Source organism: Schistocerca cancellata, chromosome 6 (assembly GCF_023864275.1).
Source record: "Schistocerca cancellata isolate TAMUIC-IGC-003103 chromosome 6, iqSchCanc2.1, whole genome shotgun sequence".
Taxonomy (NCBI): domain Eukaryota; kingdom Metazoa; phylum Arthropoda; class Insecta; order Orthoptera; family Acrididae; genus Schistocerca; species Schistocerca cancellata.
Genome location: NC_064631.1, coordinates 131565336 through 131582609, shown reverse-complemented (window position 1 = coordinate 131582609; position 17274 = coordinate 131565336). Strand labels below are relative to the sequence as shown.

The 17274-nt window shown below is 39.3% G+C and overlaps 1 protein-coding gene across 2 annotated transcripts in view; it reads right to left on the bottom strand.

Annotated features, from left to right (window-relative positions):
- The window catches only part of LOC126191239 (venom dipeptidyl peptidase 4-like), a 198283-nt gene that overhangs the window by 63399 nt on the left and 117610 nt on the right, over window positions 1-17274 (bottom strand). For both annotated transcript variants that reach the window (XM_049932045.1, XM_049932046.1), the window contains exon 7: window positions 9855-10069. In XM_049932045.1, coding sequence (XP_049788002.1) covers window positions 9855-10069 — 215 coding nt within the window. The remainder of the gene's footprint in view (window positions 1-9854; window positions 10070-17274) is intronic.

Genomic DNA, 17274 nt, shown 5'->3' with positions numbered 1-17274 from the left:
TTAAACTTGTGGGATTTGTGAGTATGAACTTTGTAAAGCTGAAATCCTATGGAGAACATTTCTTATCAAGAGCACAAATTTGTCACATGCACATATCATTTTTGGAAGGCCGAGAATATGTTGAAAATGAACCTCACTCAGAGAGACCTTCAGCGTAAAAAGCTGACAAAAACATTGAACATATGTGTTCTTTTGTGAGATCAGCCTGATGTTTAATAATAAGGATGATTGGTGATCTGTTAAACTTAAACATTTTCATCATACTTCAGATTTTGACTGAAGATTTGTACATGCGAATGTTTTCTGTCAAAATGTTGTTGAAAAACATCACAACATTGTTCTTCTTGAGACGATTATCAATGACCATGAATGGTTCAATCATGTAATCACAGGTGATATGTCTTATGTTTTTGAGTGTGATCCTGAGATAAAGCAACAAAATTAGGAGTGGCATGCTGAGACATCTCCTTGACTGAAAAAGGCTCAAAAGACCAAATCAAAGATCAAAACAATGCTGATTTGGTTTTTTGACAGTGGTGCTATTGTGCATAAAGAATTTATTCCTCTAGGGCAAACTGTCAAACAAGCATTGTAAAAATATGTACTTTGAAGGGCTCAGTAGAAGGGTGAATTGAGTGAGACTGGACATTGCAGACAAATGGATGCTGTGTCATGACAAAGCCTCATTTCACACAGCCACTTCCATCACACAATTTTTGATCTCAAAATGCGTTCTCCTGGTTCCACAACCCCTATATTCATCTAATCTGAGTCCTTGTGGCTTTTTTCTTGTTGCAAAATTGAAAAAATGTGTGAAAAGGATGTCATTTAGAGAGCTTGGAAGATATTTGAAAGAATGTGACCAGCATGTTAAAGGCCCTACCAGATGAAGCCTTTCAGCACTGCTACAAAGACAGGGAACAACAACTCTGCTGATGTATAGCTGTTGAAAGGGGCTATTTTAAAGGGGACAATATTGTTGTTGAAAAAAATAAATAAATAAAAATTTTTGTAGATAAAAAATCAGGCTCATTAGTTTTCTCTACCCCTTGTAAACCATAAATGCTGATATAGTAACAAACAGGTCATGGAAAACACTAATAATTTATCAAAATTCTCAAAATTGTTTGTTTGCAAGCATACAATAGTTCTCAAAACTATACCTATTGTCATGTAAATATAAAATGAAATTAAGGAACTGTTGGTTTTGAATGAGTGTACTGAGGTGAAAAGTTTCATTTTAAAATTAATTATGTTTACAGTTGATGATATAATACTACAGACCGTATAACTTTTCTGAGGAAAGCAGATTATGTTTAAAATTGATGATGTGGTACAGGATGGGGCAAATAAAAGTGGCCCAGGTCCTTCCAACAGGATGGAGCAACTGACCACAAAGTCGGACAAACCATGGAGCACAATTACACAATCTTCACACCTGACGGACTTGTTAGTAGAGGTCAATCTGATCATGGCCCTAGCTGGCCTCCCAGGCCACCTGATCTATCAGTGTGTGTTTATTTTGTCTGGGGAGGCCTCAAGTCCAAGGTGCATCACAACAATCCTCATAGTCTTCAAGAACTGCAACAGAACATTTCGGATGAGACTGCAGCAATTTCAGCAGTCCAGCTTTGATCAGCCTTCATCAACTTGCTGACCAGGGCCCAAAAGTGGCAAGAGACAAAAGGTTGTCACTTTACATGTGCTATGAGTCAGATTAGTACTCTATTTCCTTTCCACTGCTGTGTTTCTTTGTACCCCAGGACTCTGTTCTCTTGGCCACTTTCATTTGCCCCACCCCGTACTACACGGTATATCACTATACCTGGAAGAGTATTGCTAAAATCAAGATGAAAAATGTGTTTAAATTTTACAAGTAGTCTTTGGATCTAAGTTTTTGAAACAATTTTATCTGACACACAATTTGACTCTGAGGAAAAAGAAATACTGTAAGTTGACTTTATACATAAATACAAGTAAATAAACATGCAGATCAAACATGCAAATCACATGAATTTTGCACTTATCAGATTTTTTGTCATCTTTTACACTAATGTGCCAAAGATGACCACTTTGCCTCAGTATACCTCAAACAAACAACATGAAATATGGTGTGCAACACACACACACACATCCACTTGCAGTGACTGACACATGAGATATATGAGAATATTTGGGTAAGGATCAGTATAAAGGGCAAACATGAACTTATAATTGGATCATTCAATAGACTACTAGCTTTATTTCCAGACATAACTGAAAACTTAAGTAAAAAAATCTCAGATTTTTAATACAAGCATTTGCAATTGTACTGACATTTGAATGAGACTTGAATCATCCAAAAATTGGTTGGGGAGATTGCAGCTTTATAAGTAGTGCATTTGACAAGACATCCTGTGAAATAATACTAAATGAATTGTCTGAAAATTACTTAGAACATATTAATTTGATCAATAAACTGAAATTATTGTTATCAGCTTACCTAGTAATGGGGAGACATTATCTTTTACTTGTAATGCCATTGCAAAATTCTGAAAAGCATTTTCTCAGTTTATGCGTTTTTCAAGAATCTGTAACTTCAATCCATAGACCATGTGGGACAAGCTTAATGCAAGCTCCCCGAAGACACGTATGGAAGTTTGTTTGGTGCTTTCCATTCATTTCCATCTTTGCTTTGCCGCATCCATGAAATACATATTGCCACGTGATCGTGAAAAGAAGGTTAGTTTCTTTCTGGACACGTGTCCACTGTTCTCATGCACTCACACAGTCGGACATTGTGCTCATGACCAAGGAGTGTACAGCCTCTGGGATAGATGTTTGAGTGGAACTGTTATGCAGATACAATTATCATGGTTGCTGGTTAATGGACATTGTAATGTGATTTCATTTTTGTCCCTGGTCCAGTCACTCATTTGACAGAATAAATACATTGTTGCCAATTGTACTTATCCATTCCTGTTGCCACATCATCACCATAGCCTATATCCTGAACAAAGTGCATGTGTGTGACAGTAAAGTCTGCTCACTGCGTGACTGACAGGTAATTGGCGATACCTACATGTTCACACTTGACTGTAGCCCTGACATGATCAATTGTAGCCCTGACATGATCAATGGGCTTAGTGATGGTGATGAACTTTCATCACTGTTAGTAATCTAACACTTACACTTACTTTTTGTTGTGCCTATCTGCAACTCAGCATCTCTGCTGTATTGTGAGTAACAACTTTTCTTCTCATAATATTGTTACATTCAATCCTGGATTTTCCATTGACTGACTTACAGCAAAGAATGAGTTTGGAATAAACCATTGTGAACTAGGTGTTAAAGCAAGATGATGACTTTGGAAGAACTGTAAAGGCAACAGACAATAGATAAGCTGCTAGCATGCAATCAGAGACTGGAGAATGAGGCTACAGCTACTCTGGTCTCTGTCCTCCCCGATCTATCTGAGGAAATCTTACATGCACGAGGCACAGCAACATCAACAGCTTCCACTGTTATGGGAGCAGCAGCAAGCACAGGACATGTGTTGGTTAGGCTTCCACCATTTTAATCCCATGAACCAGTTGTGTGGTTCTGCAAAGTGAAGGCAATTTTCCTGAGCAACATCACCTGCAACTTGCCAAATTCGGACATGCCATGAGCCAGCTACATCAAGAGTACATGGCTGAGGCATGGGACATAATCATTGCCCTGCCAATGTAGTCTTCATATAAGTGGCCAAAAGAGGAGTTAATCTGCTAAATTTCATCATCACAGGAGCAATGGGTGCATCAGTTGCTGCACCAAGAGGAGTGTGGTGACAGGAGGCCATCTCAGTTGTTGCATCATCTGCAGAGCCTCACACAGCCCGACGTGGTTTTAGACTCACTGTTGTGTGCTATCTGGATGTGCAGCCTTCCAGCACAAGTGCAAGCAGTTATTGCCACACGAACAAAAATGCTGTGTGCCATTGCAGACTTGGCTGATTGGGAGCATGATGCACTGGCAATGGTGCCCAATACCACTGCTGCAGCAGTGACAATGCCTCAGCTGCACTGGCAAATTTGGCTCTGCAGCAACTTGCATCTCCTGCAGCCACCAATATAGATTCCGATCTGCCCCACCTAGAACTTGCATCTCCTGCAGCAACCAGTATAGATACCGACCTGCCCCACCTAGTTCAGGACTTGGCCACACAGTGGCAGCACTCAGCAGGCAGGCCAACCAGTTGGCACCATCACAGACAGAGGCAAGTTCTGCTGATATCATTCCCCCTTCAGTAACGAAGCGACAAAGTATTCATCTCCCTGTTCGCACCCAGATGCCAGCTGCAAATGGGCCTAGGTGTACCCAGGTACAGAGCAATATCCAGCTGTCTCTTCGAGATGTAATGGGCTGGCAGTGTGAAGTAGCTTGTCAATATGGGTTCTGATCTGTCTGTCTTCCCATGATTTATGCTAAGAGACCACTGGAAGGGTAAGGCACTGTCTCTTATGGTGGCAAAAAATTCAACAATTAAAATGCATGGCACACATCACTGAATTTTGGACTGTGGACTGTGCCACACATTTCCTCGGACATTTGCTGTGGCTGCTGTGAATTAACAAATCCTGGGTGCAGATTTCCTTGGCCTCTATGATTTATTAGCCAGCATTGCAAACATGCTACTTATCAGTTCAACAACAAATCTGAAAATAGTGGGTCCAGTGACAGCTGTCCACCTTCTTAGGGTTAAACCAGTGAAGGCCCTTGGACCGCATGCAGACATACTGAACAGAGCTCAATCACCCAACTGGTGAACAGAGGGATGTCAAACCTTTTACAGTCCACTTCATAGTGACTACACGTGTAGTGTCTTTTCTTTATTTATGGTAATAAATTGTGCAATCACCATCAAATTTCACATATTCAGCCCTACCTTTACCTTTAATCCATATATCACTTTCATGTAGATTAATCTTATGTTTATTTCATGCATACAGTATGAAGGGAGAGGGTGAAGTATTATAGGAATTTCCATAGTCTTTATTAGCTTGTTCATCTCATGCCATACATGCTGTCTTGTGCCCGAGTGACTCGCTGTAGCAAAGGCTGACTTTGATGCCATATTGCAACAGTGCATTGTTCAACCATCATGCGGCCCATGGTCATCTGCCTTACACTTAGTACCAAAGAAGATAACTTAAGGCACCGATGTGGGGACTAACGTGCCTTAAATGTTGATCGATATCCAGTACATCTGCAGGATTTTAGTCGCGCATTGATGGGTTCAGTTATATTTAGCAAACCTGACTGCTCAAAGGTGTTCATGCAGATCCCTGTGACACTTGAAGACATTCAGAAAACAGCAATTGTCATGCCCTTAGGGCATTTTGGAAACATATACATGATGTTTAGCCTTCCAAATGCCACCTACACCTGGCAGCCTTTTCTAGATGTCATTTTATGAGGCTTACCATGGTGTTTCATGAACCTCAACGACATTCTCGCCTATTTGAAGTCACCCAAACTCTACTGTCACCATCTAACGATCATCTCTTGGCATCTCAGCAAGGCCCACATCATCATTAACCCCTCATATAGTATATTCAGGGTCATGGAAATTGAATTTATAGGGCATTTAATCACCCCTAGCAGATCCATGACACTACCAGGCAAGGTACAGCCAATCTTGACCATGCTGCATCCACAGATGTGCAAAGACATTATGCTGCTACATTGGCATGATAAATTTTTATTGGGGCCATTTGTCTAGCACCACCACGGTGCTGGAACCCCTGACTGGTACTACGTTTCCCTACTTCGAAGCAAAGGACCCTGTTAACTGGATGGATGCACTGGAGAGCACCTTTATTAAGTCCAAATGAAGCCTCCCATAAGTGAAGATGCTCACTCACTGGTGCATGAAGCTGAACTGGGTGCAAGCCAATTAGCCATAGGGGCACTGCTTCAACAACATGTCAGTGGCAGCTGGCAGTGACTGGTTCCTTCCTGCAGAAGTTTTCAGAGTCTCAGTGCACATGGAGTACTTATGATCATGACTTGCTTGCAGTGGTCAACGCAGTAAAACACTTCCGCCTGTTGGTAGAAGCTCATCCTTTCATAATTTTCATCAATCACAAGCTCCTAAATGTTGCATTTTGAAACAATAACATCAAGTGTATACCATGTCAATTCTGGCAGCTGGAGTATGTGTTGCAGCTCTTCATGGACATATGCCATATTTCAGGATTGACAACATCATCTCTGATTGCTTGTCCTGCACTTGTGCCATTATCACTTCTCCTGTGAACTTCAAGGTTGCTGCCCAAGAAGGGGAGAATGACAAACAACCAGACAGCCTCTGCCACAACACCTCCAGCAGCCTACAGCTCAAGATAGTGCCCTTTACCAGCTGTGCTCCTAAAATTTGGTGTGATATTCCAAGAGGCGCACACCGCCCGTTTCTCCCACAGATACTCAAGCACAATGCTTTCGACTGTGTCCATGGACTATCACACCCCAGCATCAAGACCTCTATGTCACTCATGGCCTCACGTTTCATCTGGTCAGGATTGTGAAAAGACTGCCATCAACGGGCATGCACCTCCAGTGCATGCCAGCATGCCAAAGTTGGGAGGCACACCCATTGGCGCCTTTCTCGATGTGACAGTCAGTTTTGCACATGTCAATTTTGTCATCATGGGCCTGCTCCCTCTATCCAAAGCCAAGTGTTATATGCTGATGATGGTAGACCACTTCACACACTGGCTGGAGGCAAAGCAATCATCACCAAGATCATCACCAAAGCCTTCATTGACAACTGGATGGCACTCTTTGGCTGCCCCAGTCACATCACAACAGATTGTGGCCCCTGAATGATTGTGCACTGTTCACACATGTCACCTGACTGTGTGGTGTGCAGTTACATAGAACTATCAGCTACCATCCAGCATCTAACAACGTGGTCGTGCAGCTCCATCGAACACTAAAAGCTGCCCTAACTTGCCACGATGCTGCCTGGATGGATGGACTCCCACTGGTGCTGCATGGTCTGTGAGTAACACCAAAAGAAGAAATTGGTGCTTCATCTGCTGACCATGTGTACAGACAATCTCTCGCCAACCCTGGTGATTTTTGGAGGAGGTACCATCACTGTGTGATGCATTGACCCTCCACTGACAGATTGTCTGTGTGTTCACATGGCCCACCTCAGACCACACGCAGTGACGCGGCATGGCACCTGCAAAGTGTTCATACATGCTAACCTACAGCGCTGTATATGTGTCATGCTGTGTACAGACACAGTACAGCCACCACTTCAGTGGCTGTAATTGGGTCCACACCATGTCATCAACCACAGCCAGAGAATGCTTGTCATCACATGCAATGTTAAACCGACAAAAGTGTCAACCAACTGAGTCAAACTGGCTTTCATCTTGACCGATCCTGCCACCATTCACTTCGTTGCACAGCAGAAGACTTGTTAAGAGATGACGCTTTCTCCATCACCAGACAGACAGAGCCCTCACCTATGGCTGCCAATGTGGCATGCACATCACCAGCTGTCATTGCACCCCCACATGTGCCACAGCTGCACCCCATCTTGACCAGCCAGTATGCACAGCTGCCAAGGCCATGCTCTCCACAAACACTCGAGTCAGCCCCACCACAGCCAACAACAGACTACATCTTGCACTCTGGCCGGTGCACCATTTCAAATGCCTGCGCTGCATCATAACAATGCCCCAGCTGTCTGTCGCCTGTTGTAGACATCCTGTCTCCAGTGAGCCATGTCATCAGTACATTGTCTCCAGTTGAGTTCAGAAAACCATTTTCTGTGTAACCAGCTGCTTGTCTGTTGGAACTTCCAGACTCTCATTCGTGTCCCAGTGCCTCTTCGTCATCGGGCATTGAGGTCGAATTAACTTCTACACTGGGTTTCTGTTTCTTTGTCTGTGATCTAGACATCTCTCTCTGCTCTGCCAGGCTTGTCCATCACAGTTTGGTGAACTGCATTCATGTGATGACACCATACTCACGTGAGTATAGACACTTTGTGTGATCTCTGTACTTCTGCTGTGCTGAAACATTGAGTCCAGACTGAATCCTTGCACCATGCTCCCATGACTGAGTGTGTCTGTGAGCTTTGAACAGTGAAACTCTTAAACATTTTATTTTGTAACCTTTTATTATCAGCTTTTTATTTTTTATTTTTTTGTTTTGTTTTGAGATGACAGTTTTTCATGTAACTCACAGACAGAGCTCCTGCCACTACTGGCACTAATCAGGTGCACAAGGTCACACCCACCATGCACCCATATGCTGATGTCGTGTGCCACTACCCTATTGCCACTGACTGGCCCACATACATCGCACTAACACCGACATCACAACAAAGCACACAAAACCCAAACATCTGTCACACAAGCTGGATGCCTACAGTTTCTCACAGCTTCTGAGTCCAGTCTTCAAGAGAGGATCTGTGTGTCAGCCGTGCCACAAAAGTGTGTGAATGGACAGAGCCACTCATGGCCAGACCAAGGTAGCTGCATCAGATGTCCGTGGGCATGCATATCTGATGATAGGCAAAATTCTGGCAAAGTATAGCATGTATGGGTGCAGATCAGCAGAAAAGAAGTGAGGGCAGTGCAAACTGAGCCATTGTAGAGCACAGATGCATTTTTTGAGAATCTATCACTTCAATCTGCAGACCACATGGTTCGAGTTTAATGAGAACTTTCCTCAGACGCATTGGAAATTTGTTAGGCATTTTCTATTCATTACTGCCTTCACTTTGTCATGTCTGCAAAACACACAGTGCCCCATAATTGCAAGAAAAAGGTTTGTTTCATTCCAGACATGCGTCCACTGTTTTCCTGTGCTCACACAATCAGATGAAGTGCTCATCACCAAGGAGTCTACACCATCTGGAGTTGATGTTTGAGTGGAACTGTTATGTAGAGACAATTATCATGATTACTGGTTAATGGACATTGTGATATGATTTAATTTTTGTCATTTGTTCATGCACTCATTTGGCAGAATGAATACATTTTTGCCAAGGGTACTTATCAATTCCCTTTACCACAGTGTCGCTATAGGCTACATCCTGAACAAAGTGCAGGGGTGCAATAGTAAAGTCAGCTAACTTCACGACTGACATGTAAATGGCAATACTCAAACGTTCCCACTTCAAGGTTTAATCCTACATCTGCCTGGCCAGTGGATAATGTTTGTGAACTATAAATGATATAATGATCTAATATTTGGAAGAGCACAATTGTTTTGGGGTTTTGTTATGTATTTTTGCACGTGATGAATGTACAGAGAGACATCCCACATCTCCAAGGTAAGGCAGCAATCACAGTAAATCGATGACATGAAGTGCCTGCGCACTCTGAGCACTCTCATCCCAGATTGCAGTATCAAGAGAAGCTCAAATTAAATGCTCTCAGTGTAACAGTGCTGTGAGAGATCCTTGAAAAAACAGTTAAAGTTTGTACAATTTTTATTTGTATCACTGTTATTTAAAATCTGGACAAAATAAAATACGTGATGTTTTGCATCTTATTAGTCTTGTAATGAAGAATTTTCTGTGATATCATAAAAGAATAAATGGAGATGTTGTTGAAGAAACTCTTCATATTTGTTTGTGAGAACCAATATTATGTTGAAGAATCTGAATCCCAGCACTATTCAAGACTGCTGTAGAAAAGAAGTCTGATGACCTTATGCCTTGGTCAGGACAAAACTGTATTTCAGGAGCAAGTCATAATGCGAGAAGTCAACAGACACAAAGTGGAGATAATCACAACCTTTACCATTATTAGCCATGCTCACTTACAGCTATTTATAACTAGAAGAAATGGTAACAGCATTGTTACCATAGTAGGAGAAATCTGTGACTCCATTGTATATTTGGCCAGGTATGCCAGTATTTGTTAATTCAATTTCCACGTCAATTGCAGGTACTGCTGGCCTATAATATATGTTGTTCTGGTACACATAAACTAGACCACTGCTCTTTGGTATCCATGCCACCAGTTGCAATAAATGGCTGTCTGGTGCCCCATTCCTGTTCCTCAGTGAAATGGTAATTCTGTTAAAGAGACAATGTCATTAGTCAAAATTGAATTTTTGTCTTCAGAGAAGTGATTTTCTACTACTAAATGTAGATTTAATAATAAAACTTTCTTAATAAGGCATGAAGTAAAGCATTAGAAACGTTTAAAACTGACAGAAATGTCTTCAACTGTTGCATAGCTCTGATGCTTATGGTCTACTGACAGTCTGAGAACATATCCTAGATAAAACAATTGTCATAAAACTTCCAGTTATTCATTTAACTTGCCATAAACAAAGAGACAATTTTGTTTGCAGAACAAAAGATATGAAACTGTAAAATACTGTTTTCTGTCTCACAGCAGACGAGAATATGCCAACCTGTAGTCAATCACAGATAATACAATAACAAACACATTGCATAGAGAGGAGTTCATGTAACTTATTACCTATAAATCATGCTTTAAAATATTGAATAAATAGGCAAGGGGAGAAAGAAGCAACTGTAATGTAGGTGTATTGAAATCAGTGGAAGATAAAGTTCACATGACAGTAAGTCTGGGAAAAATGTGCTAATAAGCTTTTACATAACTTGCAATACTATTGACATAATATACTGCCTAAATCAAAAAATATGTCTTGGTGCAGAGTAAAGGCTTGTTAAGGCTCTAACAAGAAGGAAATGAGGGTTACTGCAGAATTAATATGATTGTTTCTTAACACATTGGAGCCGATGGATGTACTAGATATGTTCACAATGTTTTATCCGTAAAATCCGATGGACGTATGTCATACGTTCTTCACTTGCGACTTGTTTATTTGTGATTTAAACATGTTTTAGATTTGTAAGTGGCAAGACTAATTGTTTGGCTTGTTGTAAGTGCATTTTTGATGGCTAGCACATGCCAATCTCTTGTGAATGGTACCAGTGTGACGTGAACTGTGCACATGCTCTGAGTATTGTTAAAGGTTGTTTTGTTCTATGTCGGCTGCTGTGTTGTGCTATTGTGTGCATTATTCCCATGTTTAAAAACATATAAATAGTGACTATGGCTAACAGACATCGCTTGTCAAACTTAGAGATTGAAAAACTCTTGAACAATGGCACAGAACTTGACAATCTTTTGGACAACATCGGTGATGTTTCAGAAGACGATGATGACTCAAGTGAGCTGGAGAGCGTAACTTGTGCTGCTGATAAAAATGATGGTAGTGAGTATGAAGTAGCTAATGCACAAGTTTCTATTAGTCAGGTTTGTCATTCAGATCAATAGACTCCCCTTCATAATTAATGGTGTCATTTTGATGCACTCCCTGTATTGCCTTTATTTGAAGAAATGAGTGGAATTCAAGTTCCTGTCAATACATTATCAACAGAATTAGACTGTTTGTTGCAATTTTTTGATCACAACATGTTTCTAAAAGTAAAGTCTGAGATAAATATATATGGTACTGATACTATTTCTGAACTTTGCCATAAGAACAGAGTCAAACCAAGATCTTTATGGAAGAAATGCAGAGCAGTGAGGATACATGAAGTATATCAATTTTTTGCAATCATTTTACTTATGTGTGTTGTAAAGAAACCAACCTAAACATAGGGATTATTGGTCTGAAGACCTTGTGCTTGCTTCATCATTTGCTTCTCAGCTAATGTCACGAGACAGATGTTTTTCCATACTCAGGATGCTGCATGTGAACAATAATGCTCTATGGATACCTCAACAAGAACCAGGACATGACCCTCTGAATAAAATAAGACCTGTTTGGGACTTTTTCACAGAAAAATGCAGTAAAATCTTTTATCCATCATGAAATCGGACTGTGGATGAAGCAATATGTCCTTTTTGAGGCAGAATCGGATTCTGTGTTTATTTGAAAGACAAACCAGAGAAATATTGGATAAAACTGTATGTTGTAAGTGATGCTCAAACAGGTTACTTGTGCAATGCTGAAGTTTATACTGGAGGAACAGGAAATGTTGACAACTCTATCAAATCCCTGATGCTGAGGCTATGTTGTTCTGACTTGGGAAAATGACATGTGGTATACATGGATAGATTCTATACAAGTCCTGCAGTCTTTGAAGAACTATGGGAAAGAAATACATTGAGAGTTGGAACTGTGATGAAGAACAGGATAGGTTTGCCTAGAGACCTAATAAATCAAAAACTAAAGAAAGGAGAAGTGACATTTCATCACAAAGGACACCTTTTCTGCTTGAAATGGAAAGACAAATGTGTTGTTCACATGTTGCCAACACAGCATAAGATGATGGCTTTGCAAGCCAGTGCAAAATCCAGGAGTGGATATGTTGAGGTAGTAAAGCCAGACTACAAATTGTCTACAACAGGTGCTAACAGAGGAGACTAGCTGACGAGTTACTATCCCTTCCAGTGAAAGACTTTAAAATGGTGGAAAAAGGTTTTCTTCCATATTTTTATGAGGGTAGTTGTGAATTATTCACAATATAAAAATATCAAAAAAGTGTGCATTAGCAGATTTTATCTGTAAATTACCAAAGCAATTGGTTCAAAAAGGATGAGTGGAACTAAATAAAGACTCACATTCAGCATCTGGAGTTACAAGTGCAAATAGACTCACAGCACATCATTTTCTTAAGAAACTACCAGCAACAGAACAGAAAAAAAAACAGCTAGAAAATGCAAGGTCTGTTGGGAACAAGGGAAAGCTGCAGGAAATGTAGTGAGGAAAGAGTCCAGATACTATTGTAGGACATATAACACAGGCCTGTATTCCTGAGTGTTTGGAAAGATTTCATACCTGAGTGAAGTTCTCTAATTTGTAAAAATGAGAAACAAACTTTTCACAATAAAACACTTTACCTGTAAATGAAGCATTTAGTGTTTCCTTCTGACTAGTGATTTTAAATCAATAGCCTACCATTCCGTACAACTTATGAAAATTTTGTCCACTTTGGGGAAAAATAAAAATGCTGAAAAACAGTATCTTTAGAGGAATATCTACAAATCCCTGTATATTTATTTGTGCTAAATGTGTACATATTCATAAAGAGAAAGGATGGAATGTTAAGCTGATATACTGCCTAAAGAGGTATGTGGATTAGTAAATATATTAAAAAATTGTAAATTGTAGCAAATTTCCTTAGGATCTGGGTATTAACAGGATTGCTGACCCATGAGGCTCCAATGTGTTAAAATCTCCAAACTTTTAAAATTTTACAGATTTCCTCTTTAATTGTAGCTAAGGCAGACGGTACAAAAAGAGGTGTTTGAGTGATTACTTTGGAGTGTCCTCTCTTATGGTTTCCATTTTGTTGTAATAATTGAGGACATCAGCTGCTAAATATCTTATTATGGAGAATAAAAGCTCTTTATTTTCTGTTATTACTGCTATTTATCTCAAATTAGTTATATTTATTGTTTTTGACTATTTGCAATCAATTCCAAAGCACTAAGGCTCATGTTCAGAAACACTGCATGGTAAACAACTAATCAATATCTTACATATCTGCAAATATATTGGATCATCGTAAGGCAGCATTATCAAATATGGTTCTTTCCTAAGAGTGGCCTTTTTACTAGCTTTTTGCCATTAAAGGTTTTCATTTTTTATTATCTCTATATCAATTAGGATTACTTGCACATGTGCACACACATATATGTCAATAAATCACTGAAATCATAGGAAAACTGTGAAAACTACAGAATTTTGTAGAAAAAAATTTGTATTGTGAGTTATTACTGTCATTTATCTATTCCTAAACAGTTACAGATGACTTGCATGTATTTCTTATGCTCTATAAACATTTCACTAGACAAATTGGGGATGAGAGTAATAACAGTTGCTTATGTTTCAAGAATTTCAATTAAATAATGAAACTATAATTTCATTGTACACATATTTAGATTTCCTTAAATTTATTTGATTCATTATTCTGTGTTAGATATGTTTGTAGCTTTCAGTATCAGTATATACAAAAGTGCAAGGGCCTCATACAATAATATTTCTTTCCGCCCTTGGTTTGTGATTTTATGTTCTCATAAACTTTTATTTTTTTTCTCAGTTTGTAACTGAGAAATTGTGTGAGTTTCACCAGTTGGAATTATTTTCTTTTGTTCACTACAAGTAATGCAATATTACATACATTCCAACAAGATTCATTTGAGATTTCAAGATCTCTAGAAAAAATTATGACTAGTTTATGATTAAGAATCTTTTACTGTAATCTAATAATATGAAACTTCCTGGCAGATTAAAACTGTGTGCCCGACTGAGACTCGAACTCGGGACCTTTGCCTTTTGTGGGCAAGTGCTCTACCATCTGAGCTACCGAAGCATGACTCACACCCGGTACTCACAGCTTTACATCTGCCAGTACCTCGTCTCCTACCTTCCAAACTAAAAATCTCTTTATATAAGCTAGGGGAACAATGGAAATAAGTTTATTATTGTGTATTCAGAGCCAAGTGAGACAGAAACAGATGCAGCTTTTGAATTGGATGCAGAAAGTTCAGTGCAGAAAATGCTATATCTGTACTCTTGATAAAGATCAAAAATGAATCTTCAGTGAAAATGAAAAACAAGAAAACATGGTTGTTCTGGTATCATATCCATCAATTGCATATCAGATCTCAGAACTCAACCAGTAATCAGCCATAGATGCCTTTTGTTTTATGGACACATTTGCATCCTTCCCAGCCACAAGTATTGATGAGGTATGTTTATTGCTAAGTTTTGGCACAGTTTCTTCAAGAATTTGGTTTTCGGGGCTATGACAAAATTTAAATTTTAAACTTTTCAGCTGTTTGTGGTAAACACTGATTTTGAGTTCTTATACTGAGAAACAAAACCATTTCATATGTTCTATGAAGACAGAACACTGAAAGACCTAAGTCGAAACAAGGCCGCAGGAGTAGACAACATTCCATTAGAACTACTGACAGCCTTGGGAGAGCCAAGCCTAACAAAACTCTACTGTCTAGTGAGCAAGATGTATGAGACAGGTGAAATACCCTCAGACTTCAAGAAGAATATAATAATTCCAATCCCAAAGAAAGCAGGTGTTGACAGATGTGAAAATTACCGAACTATCACTTTAATAAGCCACGGCTGCAAAATACTAACACCAATTCTTTACAGACGAATGGAAAAACTGGTAGAAGCTGACCTCGGGGAAGATCAGTTTGGATTCTTTAGAAATGTTGGAACATGTGAGGCAATATTGACCCTACGACTTATATTAGAAAATAGATTAAAGAAAGGCAAACCTACGTTTCTAGCATTTGTAGACTTAGAGAAAGCTTTTGACAATGTTGACTGGAATACTCTCTTTCAAATTCTGAAGGTGGCAGCAGTAAAATACAGGGAGCGAAAGGCTATTTACAACGTGTACAGAAACAAGATGGCAGTTATAAGAGTCGAGGGGCGGGAAAGGGAAGCAGTGGTTGGGAAGGGGGTGAGATAGGGTTGTAGCCTATCCCAATGTTATTCAATCTGTATATTGAGCAAGCAGTAAAGGAAACAAAAGAAAAATTCAGAGTAGGTATTAAAATCCATGGCGAAGAAATAAAAACTTTAAGGTTCACCGGTGACATTGTAATTCTGTCAGAGACAGCAAAGGATTTGGAAGAGCAGCTGAACGGAATGGACAGTGTCTTGAAAGGAGGATATAAGATGAACATCAACAGAAGCAAAATGAGGATAATTGAATGTAGTCAAATTAAATCGGGTGATGCTGCGGGAATTAGATTAGGAAATGAGAGGCTTAAAGTAGTAAAGGAGTTTTGCTATTTGGGGAGCAAAATAACTGATGATTGTTGGAGTAGAGAGGATATAAAATGTAGACTGGCAATGGCAAGGAAATTGTTTCCGAAGAAGAGGAATTTGTTAACATCAAGTATAGATTTAAGTGTCAGGAAGTCGTTTCTGAAAGTATTTGTATGGAGTGTGGCCATGCAAGGAAGTGAAATGCGGCCGATAAATAGTTTGGACAAGAAGAGAATAGAATCTTTCAAAATGTGGTGCTACAAAAGAATGCTGAAGATTAGATGGGTAGATCACATAACTAATAAGGAGGCATTGAACAGAATTGGAGAGAAGAGAAATTTGTGGCACAACTTGACTAGGAGAAGGGATCAGTTGGTGTGGCATATTCTGAGTCATCAATTGATCACCAATTTAGTATTGGAGGACAGCATGGAGGGTAAAAATCATAGAGGGAGACCAAGAGATGAATACACTAAACAGATTCAGAAGGGTGTAGGTAGGTACTGGGAGATGAAGAAGCTTGCACAGGGTAGAGTAGCATGGAGAGCTGCATGAAACCAGTGTCAGGACTGAAGACCACAACAACAACAACACAACATGTTCTATGAATTCATAGCATTTGGAAAAGACTTGCAGTGATCCTGTCATCTCTTGTTCCATGAATTTCATAAGAAAACTGTTTTTCAGTTTCAAAATACTGTATCCACTTTTTTGTTCACAAATATGCTCATCTGTTGACTCTGTGAATTAAGCATACATCAATATGTAGTTTTTTTTCCTTTTTACCTATGGGTAGCATATGAATGCTAGGCTGTCAAGTATGTTATGTCTCATTTTTTTTTTACATTTTTTAAATCTTTCATCTAAGACAAATGCTTCCTTTCAGGTACATCTGCTGACCTGAATATCACCTTCACTGTCACCACCACCACCATCATCATCATCATCATCATCATCATCATCACCACCAGCAACAACAACAACACCTCTGCCACCACCGTAAGACCTTTAGCATTCACTGTTGGATCACGGCTTCCTCCATGCTTCTCCAATAATCACATTTTTCAGCTGCTGCAGGGACTGATTTTAAGATCATAACATCTGTTCATTCCATAGCTGATCATCAAGTAATGGTTTGTTAAAAAGTGGTGACCATGTGACACTGCTTTCAATCATTCATAATAACCAATGTTGGCTGGTACCAGTTAATGATACAAGACAATTTCTGTGATTATATTGAAGAAGATATTAAGTGTGAGAGTAGCTCATGAAATTTTTAATGTTACCATAGTACTAAAAAGGTGTTAGTAGAGAGTACTCACAAAAGAAGGATCTAAAGGTGAGTAATAAAAACCATGAATTAGCAAAATATTTGAAAGGAAAGAGTAAAATAAAATCATATGATTTTCAGAATATTTTTTCAGTAACTGAAAGTCATAATTTGATAAAGAAATTTACAAATCTAAAATGCACCAAGAAACTGAATTAGTT